This window comes from Chlorocebus sabaeus, chromosome 6 (assembly GCF_047675955.1).
Source record: "Chlorocebus sabaeus isolate Y175 chromosome 6, mChlSab1.0.hap1, whole genome shotgun sequence".
Classification (NCBI taxonomy): Eukaryota; Metazoa; Chordata; class Mammalia; order Primates; family Cercopithecidae; genus Chlorocebus; species Chlorocebus sabaeus.
Window position 1 is genome coordinate 59,555,857 of NC_132909.1, and position 20,585 is coordinate 59,576,441.

Consider the following 20,585-nt stretch of genomic DNA (forward strand, 5'->3'; position numbering starts at 1 on the left):
CAGGCATGACCCACCACTCCTGGCCCATTGACCTGGTCCATTGATAAGGGCTCTTGTGCCCGTTACAAAATGGGTTTTTGTAACCCTAACCCTTAGGTACCGTTAGGTATTCGTTCATCTAAGGACACAGGTCCAAGCATGATCAAGGGGCATGGATTTTTCTCTGTTTTGTTCCCAGCTGTGCGCCAGTGTCTATTGCAGTGTGTGGTCCACAGTATGCACTCAGTACATGTTTGTTGATTGACTTAACGAACCTCTCCTGAGGTTTCTCCAGAGAGAATAAGAACTTCCCACTCCCCAGGTGGGCCTGAAGGATGCTGGCGGGATGTCTGTGGTTTCTGGTCGGGGCTGGAGCCTTTGCCCTGGGAGAGACTTGAGTCTGATGGCAGAGCTGTGGTTCTTCCAGTTCTAAGTGGGACATGGCCCCTGCCTTCAAGAAACCCAGTCTGAGAAGGGAGACAGCCCAGTCCACTGGTGATGGCAGTAGGAATACAATTCCTATCTGTGGAAGTTTGCTCTGTGTAGGGAAATGCTGAGGGCGTTCATGCACCATCTCATTTAAGTGTAGTACCTAGTGCCGTGGCTCCCGCCCGTAATCCCAGCACTTTGGAAGGCCGAAGAGAGAGGAATGAGTCCAGGAGTTCAAGACCAGCCTGGGCAACATAGTGAGACGCTCCTGCTCATCTCTGCAAAAAATTATAAAATTAGCTGGGCATGGTGGTGCACACCTGTAGTCCCAGCTACTCGAGAAGCTGAGGGGGAAGGATCGCTTGAGCCCAGGAGTTCGAGGCTGCGGTGAGCCATGATTGCCCCACTGTACTCCAGCCTGGGCAACATAGCGAGACCCTGTCTCTGCAAAAAATTAAACACTAAAGATCGCGCACCATCCCTGACCTTTAGCAGAGACTACTGAGGCCCCCAGAGGGTGAGGGCCCCGCCCGATCTGGGAAGCAGTGTTTGCTGTGAGATTCCCTTCCTGGCAGGGCTCCCTGCGAGCGCTTGGCAAGGCTGCCTCCTCCTGACCCTTCCATCTCAGCCCAATGTCACTTGCTCAGAAAAGCCATTTCCGACTCCAGAGGGGCCCCCGCCCTCCGCAAGCCCCCCCAACGGTGGGTAACACGGTGTGAATTTCTTCACTGGTGTTTCTCCTCCCGCCCCTCCGGGAGGGGGTGGGGACCCTGTTTTGCGGCACTGGGCGCCTCCCCACTCGGCCTCAGTTTCCCCACAGGCCCAGGGACTGAAGGAAGGGGGCGGGTGCCCGGGGGCCGGGACGCGCGGGCGCGGGGAGGGGCGGCGCGCGCGGGGGGTGGCGCGGGGCGGGCCGCGGGTGCGTGGGGGCGGCGGCGCCACCTTAAGGCGGCTCAGCCCGCGGCTCCCGGCCGAGCCCCGCCGGAGGGAGGCGGCTCCGCGCGGGGCCCGCCGCCCGCGCCGCCGCCGCCGAAACCCGGCCGCGGCGCGCCCGACCTTCTGCGCCGGCTGCCGCGGCCGCCCTCGCCGCGCCCCCGCCCCGGCCGCTGCTCCCGCCTGCCCCGCGCGCCCCGGCCCGGGGAGGGGCTCCCACGACCCCGGGCGCGCGCGCTTGGGGGCGCGCCAGGGACTCCAGGGTCCCTTGTCCCGTGCCGCCTCTCCCTCCTCCCTCTTTCTTCGGGCAGCCTCCCCCCACCCCACTTCAGCCTCCCCCACTCTTGCCGCCTCCATATCATCAAGCTCTGGTGGCGCTTGGAGGGCTTCCCGGATCGGCAGGATGTACCCCCAGGGAAGGCACCCGGTGAGTGGGGCCTGCGGAGAGGGGGTCCCCGGTGTCCTGGAACTCAGACCCTGACGTCCCTCCCCAAACCCCGCCAGACCCCGCTCCAGTCCGGCCAGCCCTTCAAGTTCTCGATCTTGGAGATCTGCGACCGCATCAAAGAAGAATTCCAGTTTCTCCAGGCGCAGTACCACAGGTGAGGGGGGCCGCCCCAGGGGCCGCGGGAGTTCACCTGGGCGCCGGGGCGGGGCGGGGCCTCCGGGGAGCAGGGCGGGGAGGAGGGGCTCCCGGGGCGCGGGAAAGGCCTCCAGGTGAAAGCGCAGGTGCAGAGGGGTCTGGGGACAGTCAGAGCTGGGGCATTGGGAGCCCAGGAAGGGGCGGGGAGGGACTGGGACAGGAGGTGCTGGGAGGTCTGTAAGGAAGTCGGGAGGGGGAGATCCAGCCCCTCGCTTTGGAAGCCGGCCCACATGGGGCGGTTGGGAGCCCCTTGCCCTCTCTCTCCTTCCCAGCCTCAAGCTAGAATGTGAGAAGCTGGCCAGTGAGAAAACGGAAATGCAGCGACATTATGTCATGGTGAGGGCACTTATGATGCCAGGGTGCGGGGAGAGGCGGGCAGGGCTTTGAGCCACGGTGGACTCTGGGGTAGGTCCCTGCCCTTCTCCCAGCCTCGTCTTCCCTGTCTGTACATTGGGCGGATTTGGGATTTCAGGGTCTCTCTCTCGGAGGGTCCACCCAGCTCTGGGAACAGGGAGACAGGGAGGACCCCTCGCCTGGTGGGGCCAGGGCCTCTGGACGCTTCCTACCTGCCCTGCCTGTCTGGGGAGAGTAGAGGGGGCCCTTCCAGGTAGAACCCCGGCTTCCTCCTCTGGGCTTCTCTTCTGAGACCTCGTGGAGCTGGGGGTGCTCTGCGTCCTGCTGTGATCCCCCGAACCTGGGGGCTCTTGGAAGACCTGTCTGGAGGAGGGCACCCATCTCCACTGCAGAGGTTCTTATTTGGTTTTTCCTTTTCAGTATTATGAGATGTCTTATGGGCTCAACATTGAAATGCATAAGCAGGTAACTGGGTTGGTGTTAAGCGTGTTCAGGAGGGAGGGCGGGGGTCTGGAAGCCCTGGGAGGGACCCAGTGTGGGCAGCCGGGGCCAGAGCAGACCTAGGGAACACGGATCTCATCCTGAAGTCTCCGCAGAGGTCACAGAGGGCCCATCTGGGACCAGGAAGGCAAATTTCAGCCTCATGGAAGGAAAATGAGTCCCAACTTCTGAAGACAGTAGCCAACACTTGGAGCGTCCAGCAGAGAGGCAGGCAGCGGGCAGGGGCCACCAGGCATCTCCATCAAGGAGGGCACATAGCAGAGGCAGGGCAGCCAGGCCAGGGAGGCTGTGGAGGTGACTTCTGTCCCGGGAGGGGGCTGGATGACCACTCTTCGAGGTCCCTTTCAGCCCAAAGAGTCTGAAGTTTTGAGATGGACTCCAGGTTCTGTTCCTGCTTTGAAGCTTCTGAGATTGGTCTCAGTGTGATTGGCTGGAAGGTTCCAAGATTGTTCTCCAGGCCCTGAATTTGATGCCATGGTTCAGACTGTGACCCCACTTTTCCAAGATAGACCTCAAAACTCTGTGTGGTTATCTTCAGGGCTTTGAGACTGACCCCAGTGCCATAAGACTCTGAGCCTCTTCCAAAGCTTCTCAGTGTGATCCAAGGTTCTGAGGTAGACCTCAAGGTTCTGAGATAGACCTCAAGGTTCTGAGATTGACCTCAGGGTTCTGAGATAGACTCAAATTTCTGAAATTGACCTCAGGGTTCTGAGATAGACCTCAAGGTTCAAAGATAGAACTCAAGGTTCAGAGATAGACCTCAAGGTTCTGAGATAGACCTAGGGTTCTGAGATTTACTTCAGGGTTCTGAGATAGACTCAAATTTCTGAAATTGACCTGAGGGTTCTGAGATAGACCTCAAGATTCAGAGATTGACCTCAAGGTTCAGAGATAGACCTCAAGGTTCTGAGATAGACCTAGGGTTCTGAGATTGACCTCAGGGTTCTAAGATAGACTCAAATTTCTGAAATTGACCTCAGGTTCTGAGATGGACCTCAAGGTTCAGAGATAGACCTCAAGGTTCAGAGAGTGACCTCAATGTTCAGAGATAGACCTCAGGGTTCTGAGATAGAACTCAAGGTTCTGAGATAGACCTAGGGTTCTGAGATAGACCTCAAGGTTCAGAGATAGACCTCAACGCAACGTCCTGAGATAGACCTCAAGGTTCTGAGATAGACCTCAAAGTTCTGAGATAGACCTCAAGGTTCAGAGATAGCCCTCAGGGCTCTGAAATAGATTTCAGGGTTCTGAGATTGACTTCAGGGTTCTGAGATTGACCTGAAGGTTCAGAGATAGACCTCAGGGTTCTGAGATTGTCTTATCTATGTGCTGAGATGTGTTAAAAGGTTCTGAGGCTGTTCCTGAACTTGTGATCTCAAGGTTCTGAGATAGACCCAAAGATTTTTCTTTTTAATTTTGAGATAAAAAATTAATTTTTAAAATTTTAATTTTAATTTAAAATTTTTAATTTAAATTTGAGACGGAGTTTCACTCTTGTTGCCCAGGCTGGAGTGCAATGGCCCAATCTTGGCTCACTGCAATCTCCAACTCCTGGGTTCAAGCGATTCTCCTGCCTCAGCCTCCTTAGTAGCTGGGATTACAGGCGCCTGCCACCATGCCTGGCTAATTTTTTGTATTTTTAGTAAAGACGGGGTTTCTCCATGTTGGCCAGGCTGGTCTCGAACTCCTGACCTCAGGTAATCAGCCTGTCTCGGCCTCTCAAAGTGCTGAGATTACAGGCGTGAGCCACCACACCCGGCCAATAGACCCAAAGATTCTAAAATTCACTTCAGTGGTCCATGCTTCACCCTGAGATCCTGAGACCGGCCAGTAGTTTGTAAAGGGATGAGAGGGGTCCCAAGCTTCTGAGCTTCACGGGCTCTTAGATTCTATCAGAATATTAGAATCAATGAGTCTGGGAAGGAGAACGGGGTGGGCTGGGAGTGTGGGGTGCCTGGGGGTGCCCACCCTGGCATGCTTTCCTGCATGTGTGGGGGCTCTGTTGGTTCTGATATGGGTAGGAGGGGGCTTGTCTGCTGAATCATGGCGTGGTCGCATGGGTCCGTGCAATAGACCCCCTAATGGGGGTGCGGGACACCCTGGGATCCTGGTTTCACCCTCCTGGTGGTAATAGGAGACACAGACTCCACCAGACACACAGCATACCTGTAACTCAGGCAGAGGCGAAGCCCGCGGCCATTGTATGCCCGCCCCCTTCCCCACCCACATGCCTCCTCCTCTGCTCAGCCTCTTTGAGGCACCTGGGCCCAGACCCTCTCCAGATGAAACCCTTCCCTTGAGTGTGGAGTGCTGAGATCTCCACCTGGAGGCAGCCCCAGCTGGTAGATCAGCCCTGGGAAGTGGAGGAGACCAAGAGAGGAGCCTTGCCTGGGAGAGACGTGGGCCCAACCAGGGCTGGAATCTGGGACTCCGGGCGGAGGCCCCTTTCCTTTGTTTCAGCTGAGCCCAGCACCTCCGTGTGCGTCTGAGTTGGGTGTCTGAGCGTGTCTGCCTCTTGCAAATCCCTGGCGGGTGTGCATCTGGCAGGTGGTGTATCTGTGACTCGTAGGACCTCAGCCCTGGTCTTCCCAGCTCCAGGCCACGCTGGGCCTCGCTCAGCTGAGCACACAGCCTGGTGGGGCTCTGAATCCCGCCTCGGCCCATGCCATGCTGGCCTGAGTTCCCCTTGTGCACCTGCGGGCGCCACCTCCCCAACCCTTCCGCTTTGCAAGCACCTGGTCTGCCTGGGAGTCCAGAACTGGGTTGCAAATCTCTACCCCTCTCCAAGCTTCCTCTTGTTGCTTCCTGCCAGGCGGAGATTGTGAAGCGTCTGAGCGGTATCTGCGCTCAGATTATCCCCTTCCTGACCCAGGAGGTGAGTGAGCCTGGGGGTGGCGGGGAGGAGGGGAAGGGAGGGGGTAGGTCTGGGCGAGGACGCCCCAGGCACTGATTCTGCTGCGTAGCCTGCAGCACAGATAGAGACCGTTTTTTCTCACTGCAGTAGTCCGGCAGCCCTGAGGCCAGGCATGCAGCTGGGGCAGGGGCTGCAGGGATAGAGGGAGGTGTTGGCTGAGGGTGAGGACTGGGGTCTTTTTTCCACCTTGATCGGAAGCAAGGTGTGGAGCTGACTCCCTCAAGCCCTGCAAGTTGGCTGCCCGGGTCTGAATCCTGGCTGTGTGGCCTCAGGCAGGATACTTGTCTCTCTGTTTTTGCAGTAGTGTAGGTGTGAAGGTGAGATGAGCTCATACACCCAGGGCCCTGAAGACGATGGGTGCGCTTACTCGGCACCCGATGAACGTTACCCCTGCCGTCGTGCTAGGAGAAATCAGAGGGACAAACCCTGGGTGATCCACTCGTAGGAGGTCCCAGGGTTGTCGGGTTCACTGAGACAGAAAGCAGAATGGGGGGTGCCAGGGGGTGGGGAGGGGACTGGGAGTGAGTGTTTCATGGGGACAGAAATTCAGTTTGGGAAGATGGGAAAATTCTGGAGATGGGGCTGGTGATGGCTGCATGACCATGTGTGTGCTTTACACTGCTGAGCTGTGCACTTACAAATGGTTAAAATGACCTGTAATCTGGCCGGGCGCAGTGGCTCACACCTGTAATCCTAAGATTTTGGGAGGCTGAGGCAGGTGGATCACCAGAGGTTGGGAGTTTGAGACCAGCCTGTCCAACATGGTGAAACCCTGTCTCTGCTAAAACTTAAAAAAAATTAGCTGGGCATGGTGGTGTGCGCCTATAGTCCCAGCTACTCGAGAGGCCGAGGCAGGAGAATAGAATTGCTTGAACTTGGGAGGCGGAGGTTGCAGTGAGCAGAGTTTGCGCCACTGCACTCCAGTCTGGGTGACAGAGTTAGACCCCGTCTCAAAAAAAAAAAAAAAAAAAAAAAAGCTCTTGTGAGAGTGCCCCAGGTTCCTTTCAGCCTTTGCACAGTCCCTGTTTCTCTCTCTCTCTTTCCTTCCTTCCTTCCTTTCTTTCTTTCTTTTTCTTTCTTTCTTTTCTTTCTCTTTCTTTCTGTCTCTTTCTCTCTCTCTCTCTCTCTTTCTGTCTCTCTCTTTCTCTCTTTCCTTTCTTTCGAGATGGTTTCTTGCTCTGTTGCCCAGGCTGGAGTACAGTGGCATGATCTTGGCTCACTGCAACCTCTGCCTCCCGGTTTCAAGTGATTCTTCCGCCTCAGCCTCCTGAGTAGTTGGGATTACAGTCACCCGCCATCATGCTGGCTAGTTTTTGCATTTTTGTGGAGAGAGGGTTTCACCATGTTGGCCAATCTGGTCTTGAACTCCTGACCTCAGGTGATCCATCCGCCTCGGCCTCCCAAAGTGCTGGGATTACAGGTGTGACCCACCATGCCTGGCCTAAAAAAAATATTTTTTTTACAAAAATTAGCCGGGTGTGGTGGCAGGTGCCTGTAATCTCAGCTACTCAGGAGGCTGAGGCAGGAGAATTGCTTGAACCTGGGAGGCGGAGGTTAGCATGAGCTGAGATCACACCACTGCACTCCAGTGGGGGCGACAGAGCGAGACTCCGGCTCAAATAAGTGTGTGTGTGTGTATGTGTGTGTATATATATAGTTGTGTGTGTATATATAGTAATGTGTGTGTATGTGTATATATATAGTAATTGTGTGTGTATATATATAGTAGTGTGTGTGTATATATATATAGTAATGTGTGTGTGTGTGTGTGTGTATATATATATAGTAATAGAGAGGGGGTCTCACCATGTTGCCCAGGCTGGTCTCCAACTCTTGGACTCACATAATCCTCCCACTCTGAAGTCCTAAAGTACTGGGATTACAAGCATGAGCCACTGCACCTGGCCTGGAATCTATTAAATTAATTTTATATTTATATTTAGGCGGCCAGGCGCGGTGGCTCAAGCCTGTAATCCCAGCACTTTGGGAGGCCGAGACGGGTGGATCATGAGGTCAGGAGATTGAGACCATCCTGGCTAACACGGTGAAATCCCGTCTCTACTAAAAAATACAAAAAACTAGCCGGGCGAGGTGGCGGACACCTGTAGTCCCAGCTACTCAGGAGGCTGAGGCAGGAGAATGGTGTGAACCTGGGAGGCGGAGCTTGCAGTGAGCTGAGATCCGGCCACTGCACTCCAGCCTGGGCGACAGAGCGAGACTCCGTCTCAAAAAACAACAACAAAAAAATTTATATTTAGGCACAGTGGCTCACACCTGTAATACCAGCACTTTGGGAGGCTGAGGGGGGCAAATCACTTGAGATCAGGGGTTCAAGACCAGCCTGCTCAACATGGCAAAACCCCATCTCTACTAAAAGTATGAAAATTAGTCGGGGGTGGTGGTGGGTGCTTGTAATCTCAGCTACTTGGGAGGCTGAGGCAGGAGAATTGCCTGAACCTGGGAGGCAGAGGCTGCAGTGAGCCAAGATCATGCCACTGCACTCCAGCCTGGGCAACAGAGTGAGACTATGTCTCAAAAAAGTAAAAATAAAAATAAGCCTATTAAACTTATTTTATATTTAAATTTATATTCACTTCAATTTAATAAAATTAGGCATTCTATTCATCAGTTGCACCAGCCACATGTCAAATGCCCGGTGACCACGCACATGTCCAGTGGCTTCTGTGTGGAACAGCAAACATACAACATTTTATTTATTTATTTATTATTATATTTTGAGACTGCATCTCACTCTGTCGCCCAGGTTGGAGTGCAGTGGCACAATCTTGGTTCACTGCAACCTCTGGCTCCCGGGTTCAAGCGATTCTCCTGCCTCAGCCTCCCAAGTAGCTGGGATTACAGGCACGTGCCACCACACCTGACTAATTTTTGTATTTTTAGTAGAGATGGGGTTTCACTCTATTGGTCAGGTTGGTCTTGAACTCCTGATCTCATGATCCGCCCGCCTCAGCCTCCCAAAGTGCTGGGATTACAGGTGTGAGTCACCACCGCCTGGCCGCCTTTTTTTTTTTTTTTTTTTTTTTGGAGAATGAGTCTCACTCTGTCACTCAGGCTGGAGTGCAGTGGCGCAATCTTAGTTCACTGCAAGCTCCGCCTCCTGGGTTCAAGTGATTCTTCTGCGTCCGCCTCACGAGTAGCTGGGATTATAGGCAGCCGCCACCATGTCTGGCTAATTTTTTGTATTTTTAGTAGAGATGGTGTTTCACCATGTTGGCCAGGCTAGTCTTGAACTCCGGACCTCCAGGTGATCCACCCGCCTTGGTCTCCCAGAGTGCTGGGATTACAGGTGTGAGCTGCCGCGGCGACCGGCCCAGATAGAACATTTTCTTGTGGCAGAGTCCCGCGGCTCTGAGAGCTGAACGCGCTGCCGCCACCCACCACATCATGGAAGAAGCTTAAAATGTTATGCTGAGGGCTGGGCGCGGTGGCTCAAGCCTGTAATCCCAGCACTTTGGGAGGCCGAGACGGGCGGATCAGGAGGTCAGGAGATCGAGACCATCCTGGCTAACACAATGAAACCCCGTCTCTACTAAAAAAAAAAAAGTACAAAAAACTAGCCAGGCGAGGTGGCGGGCGCCTGTAGTCCCAGCTACTCGGGAGGCTGAGGCAGGAGAATGGCGTGAACCCGGGAGGCGGAGCTTGCAGTGAGCCGAGATCGCACCATTGCACTCCAGCCTGGGTGACAGAGCGAGACTCCCTCTCAAAAAAAAAAAAAAAAAAAAAAATGTTATGCTGAGAGAGGCCAGACACCAAAGAGAACACAGAGAATGAGCCCACAACGTAGTTCAAAACGGACAAATCCAAGCAGGTTTAGGAAGGCGATCGTAGGAGGCAGAATTATACAGAAAAACAAAGAAATTATTGTCATGGAAGTGGAGAAGGGAGGGTGTTCTGATCTCAGGGAGTGTAGGGGAACCCTGGAGTCTGGTACTTTCTGTTCCTTAACCTAGGAGGAGAGTCCATGGTACTGATTTATTACATTGTTTTTTTGTTTTTTTGTTTTTTTTTTTTTAAACCACCAGAAGACATCTGTGGTTGTCACAACTGGGGGGTGCCCCTGGCATTGGAGTGGGTGGAGGTCAAGGGTGCTGCTCAGCCCCCTGCAGTGCCCAGAACGGCCCTGCCCCAGAGAATGATCCAGCCCCAAATGTCTGCAATGCCCTGAAGGAGAGACTATGATTTTTTTTTTTTTTTTTTTTGAGATGGAGTCTTGCTCTGTCACCAGGCTGGAGTGCAGTGGTACAATCTTGGCTCACTGCAACTTCCACATCCTGGGTTCAAGCAATTCTCCTGCCTCAGCCTCCCGAGCAGCTGGGATTACAGGCATGCACTACCATGCCCGGCTAATTTTTGTATTTTTAGTAGAGACGGGGTTTCACCATGTTGGCCAGGCTGGTCTGGAACGCCTGGCCTCAGGTGATCCGCCCGCCTCGGGCCTCCCACAGTGCTGGGATTCCAGGCGTGAGCCGCCGCGCCCCGCCTCATTTGTAATGATTCTTTTTTTTTTTTTTTTTTTTTTTTTTGAGACGGAGTCTCGCTCTGTCACCCAGGCTGGAGTGCAGTGGCCGGATCTCAGCTCACTGCAAGCTCCGCCTCCCGGGTTCCCGCCATTCTCCTGCCTCAGCCTCCCGAGTAGCTGGGACTACAGGCGCCCGCCACCTCGCCCGGCTAGATTTTTGTATTTTTTAGTAGAGACGGGGTTTCACCGTGTTAGCCAGAATGGTCTTGATCTCCTGACCTCGTGATCCGCCCGTCTCGGCCTCCCAAAGTGCTGGGATTACAGGCTTGAGCCACCGCGCCCGGCCTCATTTGTAATGATTCTAACTGCAGTTAGGTTTCATTTCTTTCTCCATGTGCTTATTTCAAAATTCCAAAAGGAAAGGGAGAGAGTGAGGGGGAAAAAGATAAAAGAGAAATGGGAAGTACTGGGGCAAAGATGAGAGGGTGGTGGGGAGAGGTCAGGCCCCTAAGGGCACTGCCAGCGTGAGCAGGGGCTCAGTGTACCCTCTACCTGGTCCCTTCCACCCGCCAGCATCAGCAGCAGGTGCTCCAGGCCGTAGAACGCGCCAAGCAGGTCACCGTGGGGGAACTGAACAGCCTCATTGGGGTGAGTCTCTCCAGCCCCTGCCCCACCATGGGGAGACACCCACTCCCAGGTCCCTGGCACCTGCCCAGGATGTGTTAAAGCTGGGGGTGGTGTGTGGGCCTTGACTCCAGCGGTCCTGGGAATCCCAGGGGCACACTCTGTGCTTGGGTCCCGTCCCCTGTGTCTACCTCTTGGCCTGGGGACTGCTGGGCTCCCGCTGCCCCCCGCCCCGGCCCATCCTCCCTCCTTTCTAGCAGCAGCAGCTCCAGCCGCTGTCCCACCACGCACCCCCTGTGCCCCTCACCCCCCGCCCAGCCGGGCTGGTGGGTGGCAGTGCTACGGGGCTGCTCGCCCTGTCTGGAGCCCTGGCTGCCCAGGCTCAGTTGGCTGCGGCTGTCAAGGAGGACCGTGTGGGCGTGGAGGCCGAGGGGTCCAGAGGTGAGTGGGCAGCGTGAGGTGGCATTGGCTGGGGGGATGGGGCTGGGGAGGAGGACCGGAAGGCCAGGGCGGCAAACACATCAGCGTGAGGGGATGCGGTGGCTCACACCTGTAATCCCAACACTTTGGGAGGCTCAGGCGAGAGGATCACTTGAGCCCAGGAGTTCATGACCAGCCTGGGCAACAGAGTGAGACCCCGTCTCTGCAAAAATTTTAAAAATTAGCTGGGTGTGGTGGTGCACACTTGTAACCCCAGGTACTTAGGAGGCTGAGCTGGGAGGATCACTTGAGGCCAGGAGTTAGAGGCCAGCCTGAGCAACATAGTGAGATGCCATCGCTATGAAAAATTTAAAAATTAGCCAAGCATAGGCTGGGCATGGTGGCTTATGCCTGTAATCCCAGCACTTTGAGAGGCCAAGGTGGGCGGATCACCTGAGGCCAGGAGTTCGAGAGCAGCCTGGCCAACATGGGGAAACCCCATCTCTACTAAAAATACAAAAAAAATTAGGCGAGAGTGGTGGTGCATGCCTGTAATCCCAGCTACTCGGGAGGCTGAGGCAGGAGAATCACTTGAACCTGGGAGGCAGAGGTTGCAGTGAGTCAAGATTATGCCATTGCACTCCAGCCTGGGTGACAGAGTGAGACTCCATCTCAAAAAATTAAAAAATAAAACTAAAAATAAAATAGCCAGGCACGGTGGTTCACGCCTGTAATCCCAGCACTCTGGGAGGCCAAGGCGGGTGGATCACCTGAAGTCAGGAGTTTGAGACCAGCCTGGTCAACGTGGTGAAACCTCGTCTCTACTAAAAATACAAAAATTAGCTGGGCGTGGTTGTGAGTGCCTGTAATCTCAGCTACTCAGGAGGCTGAGGCAAGAGAATTGCTTGAACCTGGGAGGCAGAGGTTGCAGTGAACCGAGTTCAGCCTGGGCAACTGAGCGAGACTCCATCTCATTTATAAGTAAATAAATGCCAAGCATGGTGGCATGCACCTGGATGGAGTCCCAGCTGCTCGAGAGGCTGAGATGGGACAATTACTTGAGCCTGGGAGGTGGAGGCTGCAGTGAACTGTGACTGGGCCACTGCACTCCAGCCTGGGCAACAGAGCAAGACCCCATCTTTTAAAGTGAGGGGATGGGCCAGGTGCGGTGGCTCACGCCTGTAATCCCAAAATTTTGGGAGGCCAAGATGGGCGGATCATGAGGTCAGTAGATCGAGACCATCCTGGTCTAACACGGTGAAACCCCATCTCTAATAAAAAATACAATAGCTGGACGAGGTGGCGGGTGCCTGTAGTCCCAGCTACTCAGGAGGCTGGGGCAGGAGAATGGCGTGAACCCGGGAGGCGGAGCTTGCAGTGAGCTGAGATCTGGCCACTGCATTCCAGCCTGGGTGACAGAGCAAGACTCTGTCTCCAGATAAATAAATAAATAAGGCCGGGCACAGTGGCTCAAGCCTGTAATCCCAGCACTTTGGGAGGCCGAGACGGGCAGATCACGAGGTCAGGAGATCGAGACTATCCTGGCTAATACGGTGAAACCCCACCTCTACTAAAAAATACAAAAAAACTAGCCGGGCGAGGTGGCGGGCGCCTGTAGTCCCAGCTACTCGGGAAGCTGAGGCAGGAGAATGGCGTAAACCCGGGAGGCGGAGCTTGCAGTGAGCTGAGATCTGGCCACTGCACTCCAGCCTGGGCGACAGAATAAGACTCCGTCTCAAAAAACAAACAAACAAACAAACAAAAATAAATAAATAATAAAGTGTGAGGGGATGAATGAGAGCGGCTGCAAGGTCTTGGGGTTCAACATTACCCCTGGTGTGCTGTGTGCCTTGGGGCAAGTCACTGCCCCTCTCTGGGCATTGATCTGAATGCAGGGGAGGGATAGTCCACCACTTGCAAGGGTGTTGGAAGGATAGGGAGACTCTGGGTGGGGTGGTGGGGGCGGGGGGCTTGGTAAACTATGGAGGGCTGTACCCTCTGGATACAAACACCTCATTCTTTCTCCTTTCTCTTTATCTCATTTCCAATCTGCCAGTGGAGAGAGCCCCGAGCAGGGTAAGTGAGTGTCACCCTGGGACTCGCTTTATATTCTTGGGAGGCCGACGCTGGTTCTGAGCCGATGGGGGCCTCAGAATGAGACCTAGGCCGAGCGTGGTGGCTCACGCCTGTGATCTCAGCACTTTGGTAGGCAGAGGTAGGAGAATCATTTGAGGTCAGGGGTTTGAGACCAGCCTGAGCAGCATGGCAAAACCCCGTCTCTGCAGAAAAATACAAAAAGTTAGCTGGGTATGGTGGTCCATGCCTGTTGTGTCAGCTACTTGGGAGGCTGATGTGGGAGGTTCGCTTGAGCCCAGAAGGCCAAGGCTGCAGGAAGCTGTGATTGCACCACTGCATTCCAGCCTGGGTGACAGAGGAAGACCCTGTCTCAAAAAAAAAACAAAAAACAAAAAAACAACCAGATGTAGGCTCTGACGCCTGTAATCCTAGCACTTTGGGAGGCCGAGGTGGGCAGATTGCTTGAGGCCAGGAGTCCAAAACCAGCCTGGCCAACATGGCGAAACCCTGTCTCTACTAAAAATTCAAAAATTAGCCGAATGTGGTGGCAGGTGCCTGTAATCCCGGTTACTCGGGAGGCCAAGGCAGGAGAATCACTTGAACCTGGGAGACAGAGGTTGCAGTGAGCCGAGATTGCACCACGCATTGCAGCCTGTGCGACAGTGTGAGACTGTCTCAAAAAAACAACAGCAACAACAAGAAAAGATCCACAGCCCGGTTTCCTGAAGCTTTTCTGTGTGGGAGATGCCCACAAGGCTGTAGTGTTTAAAATTTTCAATCATGGCCGGGCGTGGTGGCTCACACCTATAATCCCAGCACTTTGAGAGGCCAAGGTGGGTGGATCACTTGAGGTCAGGAGTTCGAGACCAGCCTGGCCAATATGGTGAAACCCCGTCTCTACTAAAAATACAAAGTTAGCTGGGCATGGTGGCGGGTGCCTGTAATCCCAGACACTGGGGAGGCTGAGGCAGGAGGATCGCTTGAACCTGGGAGGTGGAGGTTGCAGTGAGTCGAGATTATGCCACTGCACTCCATCCTGGGCAACAGAGTGAGATTCCATCTCAAAAAACAAAACAAAACAAACAAAAAAACGACCTTGAGCTTTCTTTGGGTGATTAAATAAATGAATGCAAGACCTTAGACCCTTCTTCCCATGCTCACTTCCGTTCGTGTAGCCATCATCCATTCGGCAATATCTGTGGGTGCTCCCCAACAGAAATGTCATGTGAGCTGTGTCTGTAAGTTTTTCAAAAAATGGTTTAATTTTACTTTTGAATCGGAGTCTTGCCCTGTTGCCCAGGCTGGAGTGCAGTGGCGCGATCTCGGCTCACTGCACACTCCACCTCCTGGGTTCAAGAGATTCTCCTGCCTCAGCTTCCCAAGTAGCTGGGACTACAGGTGCCCACCACCATGCCTGGCTAATTTTTTTTTTTTTTTTTTTTGTATTTTTAGTAGAGATGAGGTTTCACTGTTAACCAGGATGGTCTCGATCTCCTGACCTCCTGATCCGCCCGCCTCAGCCTCCCAAAGTGCTGGGATTACAGGCATGAGCCACCGCGCCCAGCCAAAATGGTTTAATTTTGAAATAATTATAGATGTCAGAGAGGTCTTAGAAGAAGTAAGGTGCTGCTTGCGGTGGCTCATGCCTGTAATCCCAACACTTTGGGAGGCGGAGGCAGGTGGATCACCTGAGGTCAGGAGTTCGAGACAGGCCTGGCCAACATGGCGAAACCTCTCTACTAAAAATAAAAAAATTAGCTGGGTATGGTGGTGCGTGCGTATAATCCCAGCTACTGGGGAGGCTGAGGCAAGAGAATCGCTTGAACCCAGGAGGCGGAGCTTGCAGTGATCCGAGATGGCTCCACTGTACTCCAGCCTGGGCAACAGAGCAAGACTCTGTCAAAAACAAAACAAAAGAGAAAAGAAAAGTTTAGCAGTGAGTCAGCCCTTGGAAGCTCCCATTTCCCAGATGGGAAGCTTGTGGTCCAGACCCTAATAACGGTGGGGACCCTCAGTATCGGCTGGATCACAATGCAATCTAGGAGCCCAGGGCCCTGACCCTTTCTCCCCCTGGCCCTTGTCTCTCCGCAGAGTGCGTCTCCCTCGCCTCCTGAGAGTCTCGTGGAGGAGGAGCGACTGAGTGGCCCTGGTGGTGGTGGGAAGCAGAGAGCAGATGAGAAAGAGCTGTCCGGACCTTATGTGAGTGGGGGCAGGTGCAGGACTGGGGTGGGGATGCCCTCAGAACCTTCCAGAGCCCAGCTCTGGCCATGATTCTCTCACTCCAGAGCCTTCCATCGCTCCCTACTACTCAGAGTACTGACCAATCAGAGGAGATCCTGTGATGCAAGGCTTAACTCCAGTTGTTTGAAGTCTCTGTGGCCTCTGGCCCATACAGCCATTTTCCCACCCTCTAACTTTTGCTCCAGCTGTTTTCTTTCCCGAGAACACACATGTTTTAGAAAACCTGTTTTTCCATCAAGACACAAGGTACCACCTCCTACAGGAAGCCTTCCCTGACCACCTCCTAGAGGCTGGGACCTCCTCTTACTGCCAGACAGCTGCACACTTGTAGTTTCAAACTCTAGCGTCCCAGGGGCCAGGCTGAGTGTGGGGAATGGGGCTGTGGCCAGCTGGGGAGCCCTTCTCCCACCTACAGGGGCAGCTGCAACTTGGTCCTCGGAGACTGGCAGGCTCAGTGTGGGCCAATATTGCCGTTTCTCAGAGAAGCCTTAAATCTTTCTTTTTGCCTAATAGCGGTTTTTTTTTTTTTTTTTTTTTTTTTGCAATGAAATTTATTTATTTATTTATTGAGGCAGAGTCTTGTTCTCTTGCCCAGTCTAGAGTGCAATGGCACGATCTCAGCTCACTGCAGCCTCCGCCTCCTGGGTTCAAGCGATTCTTCTGCGTCAGCCTACCCAGTAGCTGGGATTACAGGCACCCGCCACCACACCTAGCTAATTTTTGTATTTTTAGTAGAGATCGGGGTTTCACCGTGTTGGCCAGGCTGGTCTCAAACTCCTGACCTCAGGTGATCCACCTGCCTTGGTCTCCCAAAGTGCTGGATTACAGGTGTGAGCCATCGCACCTGGATGTAACAAATTTTCATATAAAGAAGAAAACTGAGCATAGGAAGGGAGTCTAGGAGAACCCACCCACTGGGTGGATTTTGTCTTCCAGGCTGCAACCTTTTTTCTTCCTTTGGTTTCCAGCCCAACCAGAGGTTGCCCTGCAGCCCAGCATGTCAGTGGTGTCCCATCCCACCTCGCTCCCTGCCATGGTACCCAGGATAGTGTTGTCTGCATCAGTGAATAGAATTGGAGCTTGGTCTGTCTTCCAAAGCAATGGGGAGCCATAGAGGGTTGCAGAGCAGAGGTGGGGATAGGTCTTAGGAAAATCTGTCTGGGGCCAGCTTGGAGGGTTGCCTGGAAGGGGCAAGGCTGGAGGCCAGGAGCCCCAGGAAGGGATTAGGAGGGGATGAGGTCTGTCCTAGGGCTGTAGTGGGTGGAAATGGCCAGAGAGATGAGTGAGACAGACATGCCCGAGGGACTGCTTGACTTCGTTGGCGAGATCAAGGAAGGAGGTAAGGGCGATTCCTGGTCTCTGGTTCTCCCCTTACCATACAGGGGGTAAACTGAGGTCTGAGAGGACCGGGAGTCACACAGGGCACTCATGTAGTCCACATCCTTCAAAGTTCTCTCCACAAGGTGCCCACCTGCCCAGCCGACCCCGTCCTTCCCAGATGCGGGCACGTGCGGCGTTCCCTTCTGCTCTGAGCAAACGGATGCAGGGGTCTGAGAATCCCAGTCATGCCTTGGGGCTGGCTGGGCTCATGCCCCCAACTCCTGGGGAGTGGATGGGGGCGCGGAGACAGGGGCATGACCACGATGGGCTCTCTCCCCCATCTCCCACCAGGAAAGTGACGAAGACAAGAGTGACTACAATCTGGTGGTGGATGAGGTGAGTCCAGGGGTCCAGCCTCTTCCCCTACTCTAGGCACAGAGCAAGAGGTGGGTTTTCTGGAATGGGAGGACTCAGAGGTAGTGGGGGTCCTGGTTCCCCCCTCTGTGGGACAGCTGGGATGGGGCCAGGAAGCGTCGGGGGCTCCCTGACACCTCTGGCTGACCTCCTCTCCATTGCATGGGCAGTGACTTCAAGTCCGGGCTCACTAAGTGATTTGTGGGCAGTGACATCCCCACTTCCCTGGCCTCACTTTTCCCCATCTGTTCAATGGGAAAATAAAACCAAGGCCTTATGTAGTCCTTGCTATGGGTGCTTATGGAGTAGAGCCTATCATTAAACCCTTTTTTTTTTTTTTTTTTTGAGACGGAGTCTCGCTCTGTCGCCCAGGCTGGAGTGCAGTGGCCGATCTCAGCTCACTGCAAGCTCCGCCTCCCGGGTTTACGCCATTCTCCTGCCTCAGCCTCCCGAGTAGCTGGGACTACAGGCGCCCGCCACCGCGCCCGGCTAGTTTTTTGTATTTTTTAGTAGAGACGGGGTTTCACCATGTTAGCCAGGATGGTCTCGATCTCCTGACCTCGTGATCCGCCCGTCTCGGCCTCCCAAAGTGCTAGGATTACAGGCTTGAGCCACCGCGCCCGGCCCATTAAACCCATTTTACAGGCTGGGCATGGTGGCTCACACCTGTAATCCCAGCACTTTGGGAGACTGAGGCGGATGGATCACTTGAGGTCAGGAGTTTGAGACCAGCCTGACAACATGGTGAAACCCTGTCTCTACTAAAAATACAAAACAATTAGCTGGATGTGCTTGCTTGAACCCAGGAGGCGGAGGTTGCAGGAAGCCACTGTACTCCAGCCTGGGTGACGGAGTGAGACTCAAAAAAAAAAAAAAAATACATTTTACAGATGAGTAAACTGAGGCAGCAGGAGGTTTCATAATCTTCCTGTGGTGGGTCGTGGGTACCCATTCTAGAGATTGGGGTGGGAGTCGGGAGGAGGATAGAGAGGGACTCTCTCTCATTTCAACTCTGCTCAATGTTACCTTCTCGAACCCAGGACCAACCCTCAGAGCCCCCCAGCCCGGCTACCACCCCCTGCGGAAAGGTACCCATCTGTGTTCCTGCCCGTCGGGACCTGGTGGACAGTCCGGCCTCCTTGGCCTCTAGCCTTGGCTCACCGCTCCCTAGAGCCAAGGAGCTCATCCTGGTAAGGAGGAGGGGAGGGCCTTGAAACTCACTTTATTCATCCTGGGGGCCTGGAAACAGACACTACCCCATGACACAGAGGGCAATGATGAGAAATCAGCCCGGCTGGCATTGTCCACCCTCTCCTTGTGCTTTTTTTTTTTAACCTCCCGCTGGGACTGACTTTGTTGAACCTCAGTAAATATTAAAAGGCAACTTTGTAAAGAAGCTTTGTAGATAAATTTTAAGAGGCAATTCACCACCTTACATGGAAAGCAGGTCTCTCTCTCGCAATCAATAGGAAATCCCATGGAAATAAACACAGTGAAAGCCCAGCCAGCTAAGCTGGACCCAGGCCTGCATGTGTTGAGCCCTTCCAGAGGCGCTTAGAGACACACCGGCCCCCAGCTGAGATGTTGTCCCCGGAAGGAAAGATAATTAATATAGGAACAACTTTCCGGTTGAACCTCCTGGAGTTTAATGCCAGGCATGTAAGCCATCTAAAAGCACCCCCAGGGCATTCGAAATTCAGCTCCTTTTGTGGCTCCCCTCACCCCAAATCTTCTCCAGACCCCTCCCCTGCACTTACCAGGGGAGAGTATGTCGGTTTCTAGGCCTCCCCTCCCGGTTTCAAGGCCTCCCCTCTTGGCAGGTTACCATGGCAACCGCCAGAGGTTGGGGCTCCCATTCTATCTTAAGTGCCCTCCTCCCACTGCGGGAAAAACCTTACGAGGGGGTAGGGCAGCTCCGTTGTATTAGAGAAGCCCTCAGGGGTCCTCCCTGACCCCACAGTTGTCCCATCCACTCTCTCGCGGGTGCGGGTGCTGTGCAGCTGTCAGCGTGTGTGCGATGGTGTCATGGGAAGCCGAGACAGACGCAAGACAAGGATGCGAAGTTTCTTGGGAGGCAGGGGAGGCGGTGACATGAAGCCGAGATAACAGAACCTGCCCCTAGATGGAGGTCCAGCTGCTGCTTTCCTCAGAGCTCCCCTTGGGGAAGGACAGCTCTGGGCGACACCTCCCTCTCCGCGGGGGGTACAAGGAGGACTGCACTGTGTGCTGGGCGTTCTTCCTTCGCCTGAGAATGTGCCGCGGTGGGGTCTGCCTCTCCACGAGCCCATCCCGGAGTTTCTAATTCCTTGTCGTTCAAGAATCTCAACAGTGGCTGCGGGCTGTGGCTCATGCCTGTCATCCCAGGGCTTTGGGAGGCCAAGGCAGGACGATCACTCAAGAGCAGGAGTTGGAGACCAGCCTGGGCAACATAGTGAGACCTTGTCTCTACAAAAAAATTTAAAAAGTTAGCCGGGCATGGAGACGTGTGCCTGTAGTGCCAGCTACTTGGGAGGCTGAGTTGGGAGGATCAGTTGAGTGTGGGAGGTTGGGGCTGCATTGAGCTACGAGCGTGCCTTTTTTGTTTGTTTGTTTTATGTTTTTTGTTTTGGAGATGGGGTCTCTCTCTGTCACCCAGTCTGGAGTGCAGTGGCGCGATCTCAGCTCACTGCAACCACTGCCTCCCAGGTTCAAGAGATTCTCCTGTCTCAGCCTCCCGGATAGTGGATAGCTGGGACTACAGGTGCGCGCCACCACGCCTGGCTAATTTTTTGTATTTTTAGTAGAACAGAGTTTCACTGTGTTAGCCAGGATGGTCTAGATCTCCTGATCTCAGGTGATCTGCCCGCCCTGGCCTCCCAACGTGCTGGGATCACAGGCATGAGCCGCAGTGCCTATCTGATCATGTTACTTTTGAGAGCAAGACCCTGTATTAAAAAAAAAAAGAATGCAAATCTTGACAGCCTATAACTTTGTAACTTTGTTGCCTTTTTTTTTTTTTTTTTGGTGGAATTTTGCTCTTGTTGCCCAGGCTAGAGTGCAATGGCCTGATCCCAGCTCACTGCAACTTCTGCCTCCTGGGTTCAGGCAAGTCTCCTGCCTCAGCCTCCCGAGTAGCTGGAATTACAGGCACGTGCCACCATGTCCAGCTAATTTTGTATTTTTAGTAGACAGGGTTTCACCATGTTGGCCAGGGTGGTCTCAAACTCCTGACCTCAAGTGATCCACCTGCCTTGGCCTCCCAAAGTGTTGGGATTACA

The 20,585-nt window shown here is 54.0% G+C and overlaps 1 protein-coding gene across 8 annotated transcripts in view; it reads left to right on the forward strand.

The window, feature by feature from the left end:
* The window catches only part of TLE2 (TLE family member 2, transcriptional corepressor), a 53,113-nt gene that overhangs the window by 16,749 nt on the left and 15,779 nt on the right, over positions 1-20,585 (forward strand). For 3 of the 8 annotated variants that reach the window (XM_037994502.2, XM_037994504.2, XM_037994503.2), the window contains exons 1-12: positions 984-1,109; positions 1,708-1,768; positions 1,846-1,943; positions 2,257-2,320; positions 2,759-2,803; positions 5,652-5,714; positions 10,807-10,881; positions 11,115-11,298; positions 13,334-13,353; positions 15,445-15,552; positions 17,266-17,310; positions 18,369-18,518. In XM_037994502.2, the coding sequence (XP_037850430.2) occupies positions 1,745-1,768; positions 1,846-1,943; positions 2,257-2,320; positions 2,759-2,803; positions 5,652-5,714; positions 10,807-10,881; positions 11,115-11,298; positions 13,334-13,353; positions 15,445-15,552; positions 17,266-17,310; positions 18,369-18,518 (876 nt within the window). In that variant the 5' untranslated portion in view covers positions 984-1,109; positions 1,708-1,744. Of the gene's footprint in view, positions 1-979; positions 1,110-1,377; positions 1,769-1,845; positions 1,944-2,256; positions 2,321-2,758; positions 2,804-5,651; positions 5,715-10,806; positions 10,882-11,114; positions 11,299-13,333; positions 13,354-15,444; positions 15,553-17,265; positions 17,311-18,368; positions 18,519-20,585 lie in introns of those variants that run through there. The other 5 variants (XM_037994506.2, XM_037994501.2, XM_073017139.1 and 2 more) reach the window with 5 other exon arrangements.